The following is a 21,005-nucleotide window of genomic DNA, read 5'->3' on the forward strand; positions in this document are numbered from 1 at the left end:
CATGGCTGAACATTTGGGACTGAAACGTGTTTGTGCCCGATGGATTCCCAAACTCTTGACACCAGAGCAAATGTAGCATCGAGTAGATGTGTGCACAGAATGGAAAGAAAGACTGGAACAAGAAGGTGACAACTTCTTAAAACGCATCATTACAGCAGATGAAGCTTGGTTGTATCACTATGACCCTACAATGAAACAACAAAGCAGCGAATGGAAGCATCCGTCTTCGCCTACCCCCAAGAAAGCAAAAACTGTAAAATCAACTGGTAAAGTTATGACCATAATGTTTTTTGATTACGAAGGCATTGTTTACCAACACGCTATAGAACCCGGGAATACTGTAAATGGCTCATAATATGTGGATGTTTTACGGACAATGATACAGCACGTCAAAAGGAAGCATCCGTTGCTGAAGAATGGCTTCTTATTGCACCACGATAATGCAAGGCCACATATTGCTGGTTGTGTAGTGGACATTTTGAAGAACAACATAGATATCCTACCATACCCTCCATACAGTCCTGATCTCGCACCGTGCGATTTCTGGCTGTTTCCTCAACTCAAGAAACCACTAAGAGGCCGCCATTTCAAAAGCAACAAAGCATGCGTAAAAGCTGTGGAGGCAGTTTTGAAAGAACTCTCAAAAAACTTACTTTCACATGTGTTTAAGAAGTGGAACCAACGCTGGGATAAATGCATCACGTCTCATGGTAGTTACTTCAAAAAAGACCATGTAAATGATGACAATTAAAGGTAATCTGTTTTTTGTATAAATATAGTCTTATAATAACTTATTGAACAGCCTCCGTACAATTAAGGAAAGTACCTACTGAATGGAAAACATTAAAGACCATAATTCTGCATTAAAAAGGTAATAAAGAAGACATCAGTAACTACAGACCTATCTGTCTATTAGCACATACATATAAAATATTCGCCAGAATCATACTAAACCAAATACAAACCTCCATTAATGTTAATAGCTGCAAAGAACAGGCTGGTTTCAAAAAAAGGCTTTTCAACAATAGATCACATTCAAACTATTGCTCAGCTAACAGAAAGATGCAGAGAATACCAGATCCCACTTTGTCTTCTTTTTATAGATTTTAAAAAGTCATTTGACACTGTTGAGCATGACGCAGTATTCCAAGCTTTAATAGAACAAGGCGTAGAAAAAAAGCATACATCCAACTCATAAAAGATATCTACAAAGAAAGCACAACAAATATCACCCTTTTCAATCACCCTATTAAAATGAACTTAAGTAGAGTAGTACATCGCCATCAAATTCCTGCCATGTACCCTCAAGGGGTGTACAGGATATGACAGTACTACATGAAAAAATTACATCATTACTAACTTCCTATCTACAATTTTCCTCCAAATCAGTCTGTTACTTGTCAAGACTCCAACATTATCAGATCTTATATTTCTATCCTCTAAGGCACTCTGTACCGTATCAATCCACCTATATCTTGGTCTTCCTCTGGGTCGTTTTCCTGCCAACCTGGCAGAGAACACTTGTTTTGCTAATCTTTCCTCTCCCATTCTATTTAAGTGACCATACCACCTGAGATTAGCTCTGCTAACGCATTCCTGGATGCTGACAATGTCAAGTTCTTTCCTAATATCCTCATTTTTAATATGATATTGCCATTGATGCCATCTGTTCACGCCTCTCATCTTTCTCGGGACTCTCATATCTGCGGTCTCTAGTCTTTGGTCAAGTGTTTTACTTCTGACCCAGCTCTCAGATCCATAAGTTAAAATTGGTTTGAACACTGTCTTGTATACAGCTAATTTAGTGTTCCGACTAATTTCTCTCTTATTCCATATGAATTTATTCAGTTGACTTCCCACCATACCAGCTTTGCTGATTCTGTTGTCTATTTCTATATTTAATTTACCATCTTCAGTAAAAATCGTGCCTAAGTAGCTGAAATGTTTTACTTGTTCCACAGGTTCTCCATTCACAACACAGTTGACATTTTCAATGATTCTGCCTATTTTCATTGTCTTTGTCTTTTTATTGCTGACCTTCATACCATATCTATTACAACAGCTATTCAATTTAGTCAGAGAATCTTGCAGGCTTGTAGCGGATTTATTTAGAAGTATAACATCATCCGCATAAAGCAAAGAGCTGACATTAACATCTCCAATTTTGATATCATGTTAAATACCACTTTCCTTCATAATGTGATCCATATAGATAATAGATAATGAATAACAGAGGGAATAATGTACATCCTTGTCTCACACCAGATTTAACATTAAACCATCTTCCTGTACTTCCTTCAATTCTGACTGCTGACTTACAACTCGAATAAAGACTAAGTATTGCTTGATATAATGCCCCATTGACACCATATAGCTGTAGCGTATTGAATAGCTTCTCTCTTGGCACCTTGTCATATGCCTTTTCCAAATCGACAAAACTTAAATACAGATCTTTGTTATATTCCCATGCTTTCTCGACTATTTGTTGTAAAGTGAAGATCTGATCCTGACAGCCTCTATTTGGCCTGAATCCTGCTTGTTCTTCATCAAGCTTTTCTTCCACAATTCTTCTCAACCGTTTCTCAAGTATACTTGCATAGATCTTGCCAGGAACACTCAGTAGGGAAATACCTCTGTAATTCTCACATTCAGTTTCATTTCCCTTTTCATATATGGGTACTATGAGAGCTCTACTCCAATCATCGGGAATTCGTCCCTCTGTCCAGGCTTTCTGAATTATGCAGTGCAGCCACTGTAAGACTTTCATACCACCATACTTCAGCATTTCTGGTCGAATATCATCTACTCCTGCTGCCTTTCCACATTTCAAGCCTTTGACAGCTTTTTCTACTTCAAGTACGGATATGTATTCCTGACTGCATGCCTGGTCAGTGTTTTTTATCACTGTGCTGTCATCACTGCTTGTTTCATTTAGCAGTTTTTCAAAGTATTTACTCCATACTTAAAGGATATCTTTATCTCCCATTTTCATGTCACCTTTATCATCTCTAACTCCTTTTACAGCACTCTTTCATCCATTCCTAAGCTTCTTCAACAACCTCCAGAATATTTTGCCACCTTCTTGATATTTATTTTCTATATTCTTGTCAAAGTCCTCCCATGACTTTTATTTAGCTAGTTTTAAACACTGTTTAGCGTTCTTACATTTGTCTCTGTATTCTGTAAGAGTAAAAGCTGACTTATTTGCCAGGAACTTTTAATATGCTTTCTTCTTTTCCTTCACTGCCTCTTTAACTTCCTGTGTCCACCAGGGAGTTCTGATTTTTTTATCCTTGCACACAACCTCACCACATGCCTCTCTGGCAGAATCAATCAATGTTTTCTTCAGAGTTTGCCACTGAATCTCCAAGGTTTGATTCCTGTTCTCAAACTATTTCATTTTCTTTTCCATAATCTTTCTGTATTTTAGTCTTCAGTTCACATCTGAGAGCTGCTCAACTTTTATTCGCTTTAAAACTTTCTTACATGTTATGTTGAATTTTTTCTTGACAATTATTCATAAGACTATTACACTTTTACATTTACAAGAAATGTAAAATATTTATATTACTATTACAAGAAAGAACACATAGGATATGTCAGAAATAACAGACAAGACATTTCAGGCCTTTCATGCCACTTTGCCTCTACTAACCATCACATTGAGTGGGATAAGAGCCTTATGCCATACATAGAAGATAACTACCATTCAAGAACCTTTAAAGAAGCAGCTACAGTCGCCCGTAAAACTGAAAACCTAAACAAGAATCAAGGTCTAATTTTACCAGAAATTTGGAAAACTTTTGTCAGATCATTAAACATCAAAGAAATGAACTTTCATAACAATTACGTCATGAGTCATCACGAATAAATCATGTTAACGAGACACGCACATTGTCACGCACAATACCAATTTTTGTATGATTTAGAACCATCGGTTATAACCTAGTCTGTAACTTTCATTTTGTGCTTACTGATTTGTATTCCCTGAGGATGCCAATAGAAACAGATTGGCGAAACATGTAGGAGGATAAAAATAAAGCTACTTGATAAAGATTTTATAAAAAAGTGTAATAGTCTTATTTCTTACATGTTATTCTTTTCAATATGAAATTCAATTTTATCTTGCTCAAGACTAAATAGTGATCACTTCCAATTTCAAATCCTCTGTACACTCTTGTGTCCTGCACAATAGTCAATGAGACTTTGCTTATTCCTAGCCTCTTCTCTCCATGTGAATTTGTGCACATTTTTATGTTGGAACATGGTGTTAGTAATAACCAGTCCATGTCCTGAGCAGAAATCCAACAGATATTTGCCATTATTATTAGCTTTGCTCTTTTCTCCAAATTTTCCCAAAATATTTTTGTATGTCTCATAATCATTTCCTACTCTGCTATTTAGATCCCCAACAAGGACCAACTTTTCCTTTTTCATTGTGTCAGTTGCTTTTTCTAAAGCGTCAAAAAATTCCTCCACTTCTACCTTAGTAGAACCTTCTGTGGGACCATAGGCACAAATAAGTCTCATTGTCCAGTTCCCCATTCTCATATTTGCCCACATTACTCTACTTGAGACTGACTGCCATTCAAGAAGATTAGCCTCGTATTTTGTGTTGAATACTATGGCTACTCCTTCTTTTCCTTGATTGTCATTGCCTGAATATAACATTTTGTATTTATTGCTCAGAAAGATCTCACCAGTTTTGGTTTTTTTTTGTTTCAGTCACCCCTATTATGTCGATCTGGTACTTATCTAATTCCTCGGCTAACTCCATTTCTTTGCCATTCAGGCTTCTTACGTTGATAGTACCGATCTTTAACTCTGGTGATGCTGAGTTAGGGTGTGCTTTCAGATTTGTTCCAGTAGCTGACTTTTCGCTGTTCGACCTGGTTCCCTGGCGAAAACAATGGGGGCCTTGTTTAACCGGGTGATGCCCCAGCCAGCATGAAATTTTGTAATGTTGTACCATCATTTTTTATTTTGGTTTAACCAATAAGAATACAATTTGGTCGGCTAAATCCCAAATTGCCAGCCCATCCTCGTTCGTTCAGTATCAAAGTAGATACCCAACAGGGTGCACCACGAGAAGGTGAGGATTGGACATTAGGTCAGAAGCCCTGGTCAGTTCTCCGCATTCCTTTAAAGGCTATGTGGAGGTCTCCTCTCAGTTATACAGCTTTGACCCTTAAGCACCCCGTAGAGGAGTACGTCAGGGTGATGTCTTATCACCTTATTTTTAACATCTACTCTGGACAGCATCATTCGAAAAATTGACATGAAAGATGGAATAGACATTGATGGTGAAATATTAAATATCCTATTATTCGCCGATGATGCGGTATTAATATCTCACTCACCCAAACTCCTAGAATCAATGCTGAATAACATAAGCCAAAACTGCCAAAAAATTGGATTGGAAATACACCCTGACAAAACAAGATGGATGAAAAACAAATACTGTAAAGATCATACATACTAGAATCTCACACCATCGAAAAAGTTGAAGAATATATCTACCTTAACCACTCCATAAAAATGAATGATATATCAAATGAAATAGCAAGGAGAAAAAGAGATGCTTGGATAGCCTTCAACAAAATAAAATCAACAATTACCAACCGAAACATAGATATAGACATAAGAGCCCATCTTTTCAATAGTCACATCTTACCAGCATTAACTGATGGCAGTGAAACATGGAACACAACTTTAAAAGAAGAACAAAGCTTAATAACAACTCAACGTGCAATAGAAAGAAGAATATGAACATAAACAAAATAGACCACGTAAAACACAGAAATCAGGAAGAAGTCTGGACTGACAGATATAATAAAAACAATCTACAACAGCAAAAGAAGATGGGCAGGACATCTCGCCAAAATGAGAGACAACAGATGGACAGTCAGAGTTACAAACTGGTATCCGAGAGATACCAAAAGGAAACCTGGAAGACCAGCCTTAAGGTGGGAAGATCCAATGATTAAGAAAGTTGGAAGAAAATAGAGAAGAAAGGTCCAAGACAGGAATAGCTGGACTCTTTACGACCTGCAGTCATGGAGAAATCCTGACTGAAACCACAGGTCCATCAAGGTAATCAAGGTAATATTTTAACTGGCCCATGCCGAGCATTGAAAAGTTGTTTGGTTTCCCTATTTTAAAAAATAAGAGAATGGGGACCCCTAAAGAGCAGGGCCTCTGTCGGGTTTGCCGTTATCTTAAAATGACCCTGGGTACATCACTGGTTACTTTAAATCTTTGCCGACTCATATTTCCCGTATACCACTTTTTGATATGTCAGTCATCCATCATCTAATCCACTCTGATATTTTATAATCCAAACTCATGTTCATCAATTTATACAAACTTTCCATGCTGTATTCTGTCAAAAGCTTTAGCAAAATCCACTTGGAAAAGCTAGCTATGCATACAGCCACTCTCAAACCAGCAGTTTCGCTATGCTATGTTGATGTGTTTGCTATTTGGCCACACGGTCCAGACTACGCTTGCCAGACGTCCCGTATTTTATGTCAAATTTTGCTGTCCCGTATTTGTAGGGACAACCTAATGTCCCATATTTTAATGAAAAGATAAAATTATAAACCTTATGTTAAGCAATTATAATTTTCAATATTCTTTTAGAATAATCCAACTTAAATTGATCTGTAAGCCATAAAAGCTGACAATTCGAGGAAATTAATTGTGTTTACAGTTTACAGCGGCAACGGTCATTTTCATTGGTCGCTTTTTATGTAGTATAATCATCTTATTTATAATTCTGTACAGATATATTGCATTTGCTTATTTTCAAACAGTTCTTATTTGGACATTGTGGGGTGCAGTACAGTACGTGGATGTTATTTCAATTATTATTAAAAAATAATATCTCACCTTTATCGAATGTGAGATATTTGGTTAAGACATAAAATATATAATTACAGGTAAATTAAATTTTGCTTCTTTCCTTAAGTCCTTAACAATGCCAAAATAAAATGAGTTTCTAACGACTATTATTTGAAAGAATGGAATTTTATTGCAAAAAGAAAACATGATGAAGTTGAATGCAAAATCTGTAGACGAATGTTTAGTATTGCACATGGAGGACGAATGGGTATTACACAAAACATTAACACTCAGAAACACAAATTGAGTATTTCGAGTTACATTTCCAAAAGTATTGATACTTATTTTGTAAAACCAACTCACCAAAATTTTCCTGTATTTGGAAAACCAAATATGTAAGAATATACATAAGAATTATAAACATATATAAGAATCAGAAAAATAAAAATAAAAAATCGGCTAACGCCTTTTTATTCCCGTATACTGGAGTATGCGAGGCCATTTAGCCCTATCACTTATATAAGAATTATATTCAATACAAGAAGAATATTTTAATGTTTGCCAAATATTTCAGTCTGAAACTAACAGACTATCCTCAGTGGCTTGATAGGAACAGTTTTTACAAGGTGGAATACAAACAATTGATCATTTAAAAGTAGAGCGAGCCCCGTGATGTTACATTGCTAAGCATTAAAGAGAGGTAAATTTCATCGGAGCGACGAATAAATTATAGGTATTAATTCACAATTTCATATAACAATCTTAATTTATAAATTCAATTAAAGATAACATTAGACTAATGTAAGAATTAAAGGTCTCAATTAAAAAAAAAAAAAAGTTTTTAGTGTGTTATTCGAATTAAACTTTCTCTTATTTTTCAAAGGATATACAATCATTTTGATTCAAGTTAGGGCATTGAAGTAAGGCCTCAGCACTCTCTTTGAATAGGCGTTCAAATTTATAGCGACATCTATGCAGAAGGCGAGTCTTTGACCAGAGGATGCTGTGGCTTGTCTCTATCCTGTACTGCGCCAATCCAGACTTATAGGATTTGTTGTGAAGAATGTATGATTGATGTTCCTGTATTCTTTTTTCTATAGATCGTCTGGTTTGTCCAAACTACGACAGATTGCAGTTACAAGGAACTTGATATATACCAGGCAGAGACATAGTTGAGTTTATCTTTAGAAGAGGGGAAATATGTGGATATTTTGTTAATAGGGATATAAGTGGCTGTTAAATCATATTTCTTCAGAATTCTTGAAATTGGTTCTGAAATCCTGGAAATATATGGAATTGGAACTCGATGTATTGATTCTTTGTTGTTCTGGATTGGATTGGATTGTAGGAATCGAACAGATGTTGTGTAGTTTTTTTCGGAAAAGCCATTTAATTTCATGTGATGTTTATTAGTTGAAAGTTCTTTCTGTAATTCATGGGAAGTTGAGCAATCAGTTCTAGCTTATTGAATTAAACATTTTATGATTCCTGTTTTTTGATAAGGATGATGGGCAGATTGTTTGAGAATGTAACATCCAGTAAAAGTGGGTTTTCTGTAAACTGTTGTTGTTGTCAGAATACCTGAAGGTGAGCAGATGAGGAGGATGTCTAAAAAGGATAACTTATTGTCTTTTTCAATCTCCATGGTAAACTTAATACGAGGATGTAAGGAATTGATTTTGGCTAAAAAGAAAGGTAAGGAATCCCTGTTGTGAGGCCACACTGAAAAGATGTCATCTATATATCTAACCCAGTGGTTCTTAACTTTTTCGAAGTCATGGAACGCTTTTGATTATAAGAAAAATTTGGGGAACACCAAAAGCATTAGGGTCATAAAACTAACAATAAAATATGCATGAACATTCCTTTTATAAAAATGGAACTTATTTTAATGCGACACTTGAGCTTGTCAGCTTTTGCAGATTCCTGCAACATCAGGTCTAACATGTGATGCAGCTGCCCTCACCTCTCTCTCTCTCTTTGTCTATATTAGTAAGTCTTTCACACTTTTCAGTTTTTATATGGGTTGATATTGAGAAATTGAGCTCACACAAATGTGATGTTGAAAACTGTAACAAAATTTTCAGTGCCCTTGTGGAGAGAGCTGGGTGTTTGACTTGGATAAAAATCCAAAATTCCTCAAGAGTTATTTCAGAGAATTTCATTTTTAGAGTACGATCCGTTGACAAGGTAACTTCATTGTTCTTCTTGTAACGAAAATTCACAACTCAATGTATTAACTGTGCCAAATGGATTTCATATCTAATCATAATTGTGTGTATTTAAGGAAGGAAAGTAACTTGAAATCTTTTCTTCCAATAAGGGAAATAATTCCCTCGACATTTTTATTCAGAGTAGCCAATTACACTCAGAACTGTGTCTTGTGACATCTTTCACCGACGGAACACTTGTAACCAGTTCGTGGAACACAAGTGTTCTGGGGAACACCGGTTAAGAACCACTGATCTAACTCAAAAGGATGGTTGAGGGAATAGAGATGAAAACAGGATGTCTTCTAGATGTTACAAATAAAAGTTGGCTAAAGCAGGTGAAAGTGGACTCCCATGGCCGTGCCTTCCACTTGATTGTAGAATTTGTTTTGACACAAGAAATATCCAGAGTGCATCACGAAATCGAATAATTTTACAATATCTTGTGGGAAGATGTCAGCAAATAATTGTCAACTCTCTTTGAGAGGTACATTAGTATATAGAGATTCTACATTCGAAGCTCACCATAAGATCAATAGGTTGTAATGAGATATTTTTTTAATTTATTTAAGAAATCCGAAGAGTTTTTTTAAAAAGGAGCATGATTTGCCTATATGTGATTTCAATAATTTTGCTAAATATTTGGCTGTGCAATAAGTAGGTGAATCAATACAGTCAACTATAGGACAGAGAAGAATGTCTGTCTTGTGAATTTTTGGTAGACCATAAAATCTAGATCTTGCAAAATGTGTTTTGAACCTTTCTATCGTGTCTTCATCTAAACTTATCACCTCATCTCGAAGGGAATTTAATTTTTTCAGTTGCCTGTTAGTGGATTCGTGATCAAGTTCTTGGTATGTTGAGCTATCTCAAAGTAAAAGAGAAATTTTTATTCTGTAGTTTGAAGAATCCATAATTACTGAACGTAATTACATAAAGCACTATCGTTATGGCAAATTGGGTCTAGCAGTCCATGCCTTGGATACCACATCACACAGGATCAATCATCATCATCATCATCAAATTCCTGCCATGTACCCTCAAGGGGTGTACAGGATATGACAGTACTACATGAAAAAATTACATCATTACTAACTTCCTATCTACAATTTTCCTCCAAATCAGTCTGTTACTTGTCAAGACTCCAACATTATCAGATCTTATATTTCTATCGTCTAAGGCACTTTGTACCGTATCAATCCACCTATTGGAAAAAAATAAAAGTGCTACACAGAAGTCATTATGAGTCAGAGAGATTGCTTTTGGAATCAACAGAAGCTTTAAAACATACTCCAAACCTCAACAAGTATGGCTGTATAAACTTACCAAATATCTGGGAAAACAGTCATTTTAAGATCTTATTAATATTTGTTTTCACTCTTTTCCAACATAGATGACATCTAATTAGGACTTTAGTTCCTTGTGTTGTCCATTACAATTTTTTTTTTTTTTTCCCAATTAGTCCCACTCTTATACCAAATTGTTGTTCTTTTGCATATTGTGACAAACTGTTTTTGTGCTCTGAAGATGCTGGATATAATATCAGAAAAATATCAGCAAATAAGTTAATAAATATTATTTTCTTATCATCATCAATACTGTGAAAATAAATAACATTTTATAATCCAAACCCATATTCTCCGATTTATGCAACAGCAGTCTTCCATGCTGTATTCTGTCAAAAGCCTTAGCAAAATCCAAAAGTATCATGGTGTATCCATTCCCCTTGTCTAGTTCAATGGTAATATTATTATAGAATGTGAGCAAATTGCTAAAACCTGACTCCTCATTGCAAAGTATAGATTCTCTGTTAACCCATTTCTGAATGCAAGCCTTAACTAATTTTTCCAAAATTTTCACTGCCACACCTGAGATATGGATTGGTCGATAGTTGGATACATTGGTCTTTGCCACTACCTTTGTGTAATGGGATTGCCTAATAAGTCCATTTCTTTGCCATTCAGGCTTGTTATGTTGATAGTACTAATCTTGTACTCTAGTAATGTTGAGTTCTGGTATGTTTCAGCATTTTCAAGTGCTGCTCACTACAGCCATCACATCAAATATATAAATTATTTCTGATATTTATGTAGGAGGAGAATCTCCCAAACATTCAGGAGAGAGGAAATCATTCCAGTTTAATTTAGACCTGCATAACAGCATTTCAGAACTTTTGTTGGAGAGATGCTTGTATTTAAAGCTGCTTCTATGGAGAAAGTGAGCCTCATCCCACAAGATTTTGTTTGATTCTTAAGTTGTGCAAGGCCAGACTTTGAGGTTTAAGGCATTCAGTGCAGCACTAATCACTCAGAATCCTTTTGCCAGAAGAATAAGTGAACATTAGTACTTTTTTTCCAAATGGAGTATCCTTTTTTTTTTTTTAATGAAAGATTATCTTTATAGAGATATGACTATGCTTTTCAAAAGTATGTTAAACTGTATACACAAGGAATATGGTAAACATCAGCTTGAGACATAGGAAAAAGTTGTATTTTGTAGTTGAATGATGATTAGAAATTTTGTTGGTTGGAATATATGAAAATATCAGGTGAAACTTCAAGATTCTGCCTATATGATCATAAACCATAATTCTTTTGCAATTAATGAGCATATAGGATTCTGTTAATGGAAGTTTGTTATTATTAAATGTTATGTGCTGTTTAAATTTGACTCCAATTTTTTGAGTGATATGATGAGCAGAATTTTGTTGTATATATCTTTCAGTGAAAGTAGCTAACATTCTTCTCAGTCATCCTTATAACATGAGCTTTCACTATCAAAACTTTAACGGAATCATATGTCTACAACCTTCATCACATTCCATGGATAATAGTCTTATATTCCTGCACTCAAGATTTCTGTAATAGAATGCAAATTTTCAATCCCATGTATTTCTAGCATTTCTGAACCTTATGAACTACAAAGGATAAACTTTTACTTCTCTGGCTGTTGTTTACCAGATTCCTTATGACTATAACTTAAGATATGTTGGACATATGGGAAGGTTCATTGGAAAAAATGATTTGCGAACATCAGTACTCATGCACATGATGTTATTCAAACCCACAGTATCCTTGGAATGAAGTTCACCTGCTCCAGGTGAGCTTCATTCCATAGATTATTGCCTCTCTTTCTTTCTCTCTCCCTCCCCCCCCAAAAAAAAGAGTTTAGAAGAGATCTTATATAAATATCAAAAATTACATTATATATTTGATGTGATCCTTCTAGTGCATATGGCATTTTGTATAATATTAGATTTGTACTAACTAAAGGTATTTACTGCCTCTAACATGTTTTTCCTTTTTAGTACATATTATAGTTAAAGAGATAATTTAAAAAAACATAGAATAGCAGTTGAAAAATATAGTTTCTTTCTTATGTTTTATACAAATTTTTATAAAATATAATACTTATAAAATAGATTTGAAAATTATAATTTTTATGTACTTTACATTTATTATTCTGTTTCTCTTTAACTGTATGCTCTGATCAAATAAGACATTTGTTACCATTAAAAGATTTATTTCCAGCATAAGTGAATTTTCTTTTAATTTTCTTTTAATTATAGTTATATCTATCATTTGCATATGTGCTTTCCATTTCAGGGTGAGTTATCCAGTCTCATACAGGGTGGTAGGGTTTTTCATCCCACGAGAGGCATACCATTCAGAATCCTGCAATTGATCTATATAACACACTGACCTCATAGCTATAGTAAAATGCAGCTTAAGTATTCAAATAAACTGCAGTTTAAGAATTCCTTACCAGCAGTGTGTTCCTTGTTTATTCATTGGTTTTATTATTATTATTATTATTACAACATGACACCTCCAAGGATTCATTGCGGGAGCACACGCTACTTACATGTGTGTAAAGTAGCGTGTGTTCATACTCTACTACACACATATCTCACTTTCTTCCCTACTGCTTAATTTTACAATTACAACACAATGACACTACTATCATTAATGCCATCTGCTACCCATCACCACCAACAACAACAGTATTTTTTATCTGTAAATTGCATGTGTTCTCATGGCCGATTTGCCTGTATGCAGGATAAAAATGTTAATTCTACAATTATAACACAATGACACTACTATCATTAATGCCATCTGCTACCCATCACCAACAACAACAACAGTATTTTTTATCTGTAAATTGCATGTGTTCTCATGGCTGATTCGCCTGTATGCAGGATAAAAAAAAAAATGAGTTGCTGGGAGAAAAGCCTTGCTACCTCCATATGACACCAACTAACTTACTTAATTGAAAAAGTTAATATAAAGATTCCTCTCATCACAATGAGAATCGAACTCGTGTCTCTTCCAATTGAAGGGTGCGTGATTTTTTCCAATTGTACTGGAGAGGTGCTTATAGCAGCAATTTCGTCATAGTAATGCTTTTGAAATGTCTTTTGGATAAAGGATGTTTAGATAATTCAGTGTTTGTGTCTGCTATTAATCAATGTTGACTTGATAATCTTTCTGTTTTTTCAAAAATTGGCAAGCCAGAAGAACCCATGCAGCTCACTGATATAATATACTGGCCTGATAGCTTTAATAAAATTGACTGTAATTCCAAATAGAAAAAATTGCAGCTTAAGTATTCCTTACCAGCTGTATTTCCCTGTTTTTTTCATTGATTTTAACAAAGCAATTTCATCATATATTGTTTTTGAAAATATTTTTGGATAAAGGATGTTTAGATAAATCAATGTTAGTGCCTACTAATAAACAATGTTGGTTTGATAATCAGCCTCCTTATTATCTTTCTGTTTTTCAGAAATTTGTTTCCCGTCTTACTCAGGAACAGATGCTCTTTATAGAGGATAATATGTTGATGACAGAACAAAGAGACAAAGAGATTACACATGTTGTTCGTTCCATAGTCGAATTACATGATATATTCAAAGATTTGGCCACTATTGTTGAAGATCAGGTAATGCAATTTCTCATTGTTAATTTTTGTTTAAATAACTGAACATGTGTACATGCGGGGGGGGGGGGGGGGGGGGGGTAGAAAGTGCTGATAAACACTAGAAGAAAAATGATATTAAAGCCAATGTCATAAGAGTTGACAAAAGAGGTGCCCACCACGGGTTTGGAGTGCAAAACGTAAAAAATGTTAAAAATAAATAAATAGATATAAAAGTCCGCTATTTTATATTGTATTTTTAAATTTCGGCAATACATCGCTTTAGACACATAAATTCTGCAACTCATTTTGATTTGGTTAATAGTAAGTATTTAACATATTGCATTTAGTAAAATTTAACTTGTTACATTTAAATTTTTGTCATTTTTGGGTTGGGGGGTGCAAGTTAGACACTTGCCACAGGCACTTCATACCCTCGTTACTGTACTGATTAAAGCAACTTCAAGAAAGAACGTACCAGTAGGTTATGAAGTTACCTTCATAACCTACTGGTACGTTCTTTCTTGTGGTTATATCAGTTGCTTTAATATCATTTTTGTTCTAGGTGAACTTTATCAGAGCTTTCCAGCCCCCCCCCCCCCCTCTTCTTTATACATAGCCTACTAGGTGACATTTTGGAGTAGTCAATAAGTGTGTGTGTGGTCCTTGTTTTTATTGTTTTAGAAGTAATTTCCTACTTAAATTACACCAAGTGAAACTGCAGAAGAAATTCTCAAAAGGTTTAATATCACAGAGAAACCCCTAAGTATGCTTTAATTAAGTGCCCCATAACTGTTTTTTTTTTTTTTAATTTGATCATTTTAAATTCATATAATATCAGCCGTGTGCAAGCACTCACTAATGCCAGCTGTAAAAAGCAAAGATGGCAGCAGTAAAGCTCAATGGCAACAGAGTACATTGGGCATATCCAGTGTGATACAGTTGTCCTTGATGCTATCAGTGTCACAGCTGCATACTAGATGTTAGACATCAAACAAGCCCTCTTATAATTTCTGTCACCAATGGTTGCATGCTCAGTACATAAAAATTGACAAATCCACCGAGCTTCTTGTGAACTTGAACCAATCATTTTCTTCTCATTGTACCTCCCTTCAGTGAAACAATTCCTGAACTTAGAAAAATGTATTGAAAGTTTGGATCAGCACCTTGCTACTATTGACAAAACCTTTTCCTGTTAAGTGAAATTAATCGAAGCCAAGCTAGAACATATCAACAATCATACCTAGACAAAAAATCATCATCTACAAAACCAGCCAGCTCTGTAGCCTCATCATGTCAGTAGTGCACAACTCGATTGAGGCTGGAAACAAAAAATATAATATTATCCTCAACTTCCACTCCGAAAGTGAGGATACACTGAAGGAAGACATCACCAAAGTAAATGTATTTCAGTCAAATCACGAGATGCCATCGTTTCAGACCTATGAACATGGAGATGACGTTGCTATAGCAAGTGCATCATAACTAATGGCAGCTGTGAACAAATTAAAAGTCAGTTCTCCCCAGTCATGTATATGAGCCCATCCTGACCTTACCTTTATTCAGCGTGAACAACGTCGATGACTTTGCAAGAAACTGGAAGAAAAATAACAAAGTGATGATGAAACATGGTACATCAACTACTAAAGAGGAATTCTTGCGCAGAAATAAAGCAATGTCAACAGCCAGCTTGAAAACCAAAATAGAAGTACTGCATAGGGAAAGTTTATGATTCACTCAGTCAACATAGAGAGTTCCAGACCAACTTTACAAATATATATGGTCTCTGCTCAAACCTCAACAGCATCTACATTCACTTCCATTCTTCAAAACTTTACTTCCTTTTATTGGCAGAAACGCAAATTTCCGACTCTTCAAACAGTACTTCAACTTTCTCAAATATACATTCTGTGATTCCTTTCAGCTCAAGGATGTGCCAGAGAGCATACAAATTAGAATCTTCTGATCATGATCTGTTTTGGATGAAAATTTCTGTACTCCACTCTGGCAAATTCATATGCTGTCTATATTGCTCTACCAATGCTACCAACCACATGCCCACCCAAGTAGCAGATAATCCCAATCATTCTCCACACTCTGGACCTCTTCCTTGCTGGTGACCTCCCTCCCCCAATATACTGTGAAGGTTGTATCTCCCTTAGGTAATTCAGATCACAACCTTGTGCTTATCTCTTGCCCCACTGAGCAACATCCACACAGCCATTCTTAATGAAGAGTCAGCTGGCATTTTAAGAACACCAAGTGGAATGACCTCTGAGATTTCTATGTCTCATTCCCATGGTTGTTTGACCTTCCAACCCAAGCATATGTACTGAAGGCATCACCGAAGTAATCCTCTCGAGAATGGAAGCACATATCCCCCAATCCATAGCCAAATAATCCCTGATTCTCCAAAAGATGCGCCAAGGCTGTACAAATGAAGAACCAAACATACCTCAAACTGGCTATCATCAAGAATTCTGCCTTCTCTCACTGTTTACACCAAAGCCTGAAACAGTAGCAATAAAATCATTGATACATCCAAAACTGACTTCCAAAGTGCCAATAGCAAGAAACTTGCATCATGCCCAAATGGCAGCTGCATGTTTTGGTCTTTGGCCACAACTTTTACCCAACACTGTTCCCACTGCTAATGCACTGAGATGAATCATTTGCATTGGCACTCATAGAGAAAACCAATCACTTGGCATCACACTTTTCCTCAAATGCTTGCATAGATGATTTTGGTAGATGTTCCTCAACCATTCCAAACACCCAACACTCATTGCCTCCTCTGACCTTTCACCAGGAAGTGATCAAAAATATTGTATCCAAATTAACTACCAAAAAACCCCTAGTCCTGACAGCATTCCTCCATTGGTCCTGAAGATTTGCTCTCCAGAGTTGAATCCTATTTTTTGTCATGTCTTTATGATCTCTTTCTCCACCAGCATCTACTATTGCCCAGTCTCTCTCAGCTCAGTCCTCTCCAAAGTAATGGAGAAAATCATCCACAGCCAACTCCTGGTGCTATCTTGAAAGCACTCTGCTAATAAACAACCACTAGTATGGATTCTGCAATGCCATTCAACAGGGGATCTGCTGAATGGCATTGGCATTCAGCAGGTATCAGAGGTATCACACACCTCTGGATAATCATCATGGAAAAGTTTGGCTAATCCCAAGTGGTTACACTAGACATCTCCAAGGCTTTCATTGGGTCTGGCGTGAGGGCTTATTAAGTAAGCTTCCATTGTTTGGTCTGTCCTGTGACTTCTGCACCTGGATCATAGTTTTCTCAGTGTCATTGGACAATTTTTTTCTAATTATGCAATTAATGCTGGGGTCACACAAGGTGCTGTCCTCTCACCCACCTACCCTGTTTCTTGTATACATCAGTGACCTACTCCAGTCGACCACCAATCCAATACAAGTTTTGCCAATGACAGTACACTACATTCTACATCCTTCTCACTTGACAAATCTTGCACCAAACTGGAGTTAAACCAAAGTTGTGGTTTAACTCACAGAGCAACAACCTATGCAAGCCTAAATTCTGATCTCCAAACCATTCTTCCATGGGGCTCAAATAGCCTTGTCACTTTCCATGCCTATCAGATATCAGAGTGACAGGGTGAATAAAAAGGGGGGAGGAGTGTTATTGATGATAGCTGATGAGCTTCAGCCAAGGAGTATAGAAGTTGAACTGCAGGATGGGGAAAAAAGCACATTTGAGGCCGTTTGGTGTGAGATACAATCTAGCAGAACAAAATATACAATTGGGTGCTGCTATAGACCGGGTGATGGAGTGGATGGTGGGAATAGTATGAAGTGTTTAGAAGGAGGGCCATAATTGCCAATGACTTTATGCGTGGGTTATGCATGGAGAGTGGTGTGGAATTTGTGGATGTGTGGAATGAGTTCGATGGGCGAAAGGACTTATATAAGATGGATGGGTTACATTTGAATGGAGTTGGTGTACGGAGACTTGAAAGAGTGTTGATGAATGATGTGGAAGTGGATGTACAGACTCAGGGAAACTAGATTTATTAAGAGGGGGGGGAGTAGATATGCAGACTTTAGGGGGGGCAGTTAAGTGTATGAATGAGTATATTATGCCCGGGCGAGTACGACGGACAACAAATCAGAATGGGATAATTAGTATAAGGAATCAAAGTAGGGATGGGACAAATGGGCTTCTGCGATTCATGTACACTAATGCCAGGAGTATTAGGAACAAGAAGGAAGAGTTTTTGGCCATGGTTGGCACTTCCAGGCCACAGGTTGTCGGTATTAGTGAAACATGGCTGACAGAAGATGATAAAGCTAGTGGGATTGAATGCGATGGGTATAGCGTGTTCAGGAGTGACAGGGTGAATAAAAAGGGGGGAGGAGTGTTATTGATGATAGCTGATGAGCTTCAGCCAAGGAGTATAGAAGTTGAACTGCAGGATGGGGAAAAAAGCACATTTGAGGCCGTTTGGTGTGAGATACAATCTAGCAGAACAAAATATACAATTGGGTGCTGCTATAGACCGGGTGATGGAGTGGATGGTGGGAATAGTATGCATAAGCAAATAGAAGAAATGAATGGAAAGAGGGTAATTATTATGGGTGATTTCAATTATGGTAATATTGACTGGAAAGAGGAGAGGGCACATGGGAGGAAGGAATTGGATTTTATGCAGTTATTAAGGGACAACTATCTACGGCAACATGTATTGGAAAATACCAGGGGGCAGAGAGTGCTGGACCCAGTAATTGCAACTGAGAATGTGGCTGTAACGAACATGACCTTGTTGCCACCAATTGGTGAGAGTGACCATAAGGTCATGACTTGGGAGGTGGCTAAAGGAGTCGAATTTACAATTAAGACAGGGTATATGTGGAATTATCGGGCTGGTAAGTATGACAAGCTTAGGTGTGTGCTTGGCTCAATGCCATGGCATGTAAAACTGCAAGGGCTGGATGTTGATGGTGCATGGGAGGTGGTCAAGAACTGTTTGCAGGAGGCAATGGTTGACTGTATACCAAGAGTCCGAATAATAAATCAGGTAGGGGTTAAATGGATAAATAACACTATTAAGCTTGAGCTGCAAAAAAAGAAACAATTGTGGAGGGAATTTAAGGAGAAGGGTGACCATCAGGTGCATGAACAGTATAAAGCTCAGGCCAGGATGGTAACAAGGGTGGTAAGAAAAGCAAAAGCAGATTACGAAAGGAAATTGGCCATGCAGGCTAAAGAGAATCCCAAACAGTTTTTTCAATATGTTGCAAGTAAAAGGAAAAATGCTCATGGTAGAATGATCTTAAAAAATGCTGAGGGTAGGGAGGTAACTGAATCAGTCGATGTTGTGGAATTACTGAGCGAGCACTTTGCAAGAGTATATCATCCAGGTGGTGGCCTTGCGGAAATGGAGGAACCAACAGCTTATACTGGAATTGTGATGAATGAGGTAGAGGTAACTAGTCTGTTACAGAACCTCAATGTCAATACATCTGTGGGATTGGATGGTATACCAGCTCGTGTCGTACGTGAAGCGGCAAAAGAATTGTCAGTGCCCTTGACCATTATGTTTAATTTGAGCCTCAGGACTGGGTCAGTCCCAAGGGGGTGGAAAGAGGGGAAAATAGTTCCACTGCACAAAGGTGGTTCCAAGGCTGCTGTTGAAAATTACCGGCCAATCAGCATAACAGGAATCATTATCAAGGTCTTAGAGAAAATAGTCAAGAGGAAAATACAAGATTGGATAGAAGAAAATGGGATACTGTATCGGGGACAGCATGGTTTTGTGAAGGGTAGGTCATGCCTCAGTAACTTGCTCACGTATTATAACACAGTGACGGCTGAACTGGATAAGGGTAATGGGTTTACAGTGATTCTGCTGGACCTTGCTAAGGCCTTTGACAGGATACCACATGGAATTCTAATCAGTAAATTGCAGCATATGGGAATGGACATAGGGTTGGTGAGATGGATAGGAGGGTGGTTGACGGAGAGATATCAGAGAGTGGTTTACTCAGGAGTAGAGTCCACAAGACGGCCTGTGACTAGTGGTGTACCACAAGGATCTGTTCTTGGACCACTGCTGTTTAATTTGTTCATAAATGATATAGGAAAGGATCTGAGAGGAACAGTTCATTTGTTTGCGGATGATGCAAAGTTGGGTAGGGCAATAGTGAATGCAGATGACGTCAAAATTTTGCAGGATGATTTGGATAGATTGGAGGTCTGGGCTAGGGAGAATGGATGTCAATTTAATGTGGCAAAATGTAAGGTTATGCATTTTGGGGTGAAAAGATGGGAGGCAGTTTACTGCATTGGTGGAACCGTGCTCCAGGAAATTGATGAGGCACGAGATTTAGGAGTGTTGGTGGATAAGGAATTGAAATTTAGGGGACACATTGCAAAAGTGGCCAAATCAGCTCATCAAATCACTTGGTTGCTGAAGAATACGTTGACAAGCAGAGACAAGCAGGTTATTGTTCCTCTGTATCGAGCCTTGATAAGACCTCATCTCGACTACTGTGCTCAGATTTGGTCACCTAGGTTTCTTCTTGATGGGGAGGAGGTGGAGAGGATCCAGAGGCGAGTGACCAAGATGATAGCAGGTCTGTGGAATGAACCGTATGAGAACAGGTTGAGGATTTGTGGGTTGCAAAAATTGGTTGATAGGCGGAGAAGGGGAGATATGATTGAGACATTCAAATTACTGAAGGGTTTCTATAAAATTAATTCAGAAGATATTTTTGAGAACAGGGCTGGTTGTGGGAGGACTAGGGGACATCCATGGAAACTGGGCAAAAGTGTGGTTAGTAAAGGTGTTAGAGCTGGGTTCTTTACTTTTAGAGTAGTGAATGAGTGGAATGCGCTCCCTGAGTCTGTGGTGGATGCTGTGACAGTGAATGAGTTTAAGGCGAGGTATGATAGATACTGTATGAATGTCGAATAGTTGTGATGAAAATGATTTGGGGCCTCCCTCGATGAGTCTAATGACTCCCTGGAGTTGCCCGTAATAATAATAATAATAATAA

The 21,005-nt window shown here is 37.1% G+C and overlaps 1 protein-coding gene across 1 annotated transcript in view; it reads left to right on the plus strand.

Annotated features, from left to right (window-relative positions):
• Syx16 (syntaxin 16) overlaps positions 1–21,005 on the plus strand; it is a 142,182-nt gene that overhangs the window by 112,389 nt on the left and 8,788 nt on the right. The window contains exon 8 of the mRNA XM_090396222.1: positions 13,839–13,994. Within this exon, the coding sequence (XP_090252348.1) occupies positions 13,839–13,994 (156 nt within the window). The remainder of the gene's footprint in view (positions 1–13,838; positions 13,995–21,005) is intronic.

Source organism: Typopeltis vanoorti, chromosome 1, assembly GCF_054136105.1.
Source record: "Typopeltis vanoorti isolate ZY-2024b chromosome 1, IOZ_Tvanoo_1.0, whole genome shotgun sequence".
Lineage (NCBI taxonomy): Eukaryota > Metazoa > Arthropoda > Arachnida > Uropygi > Thelyphonidae > Typopeltis > Typopeltis vanoorti.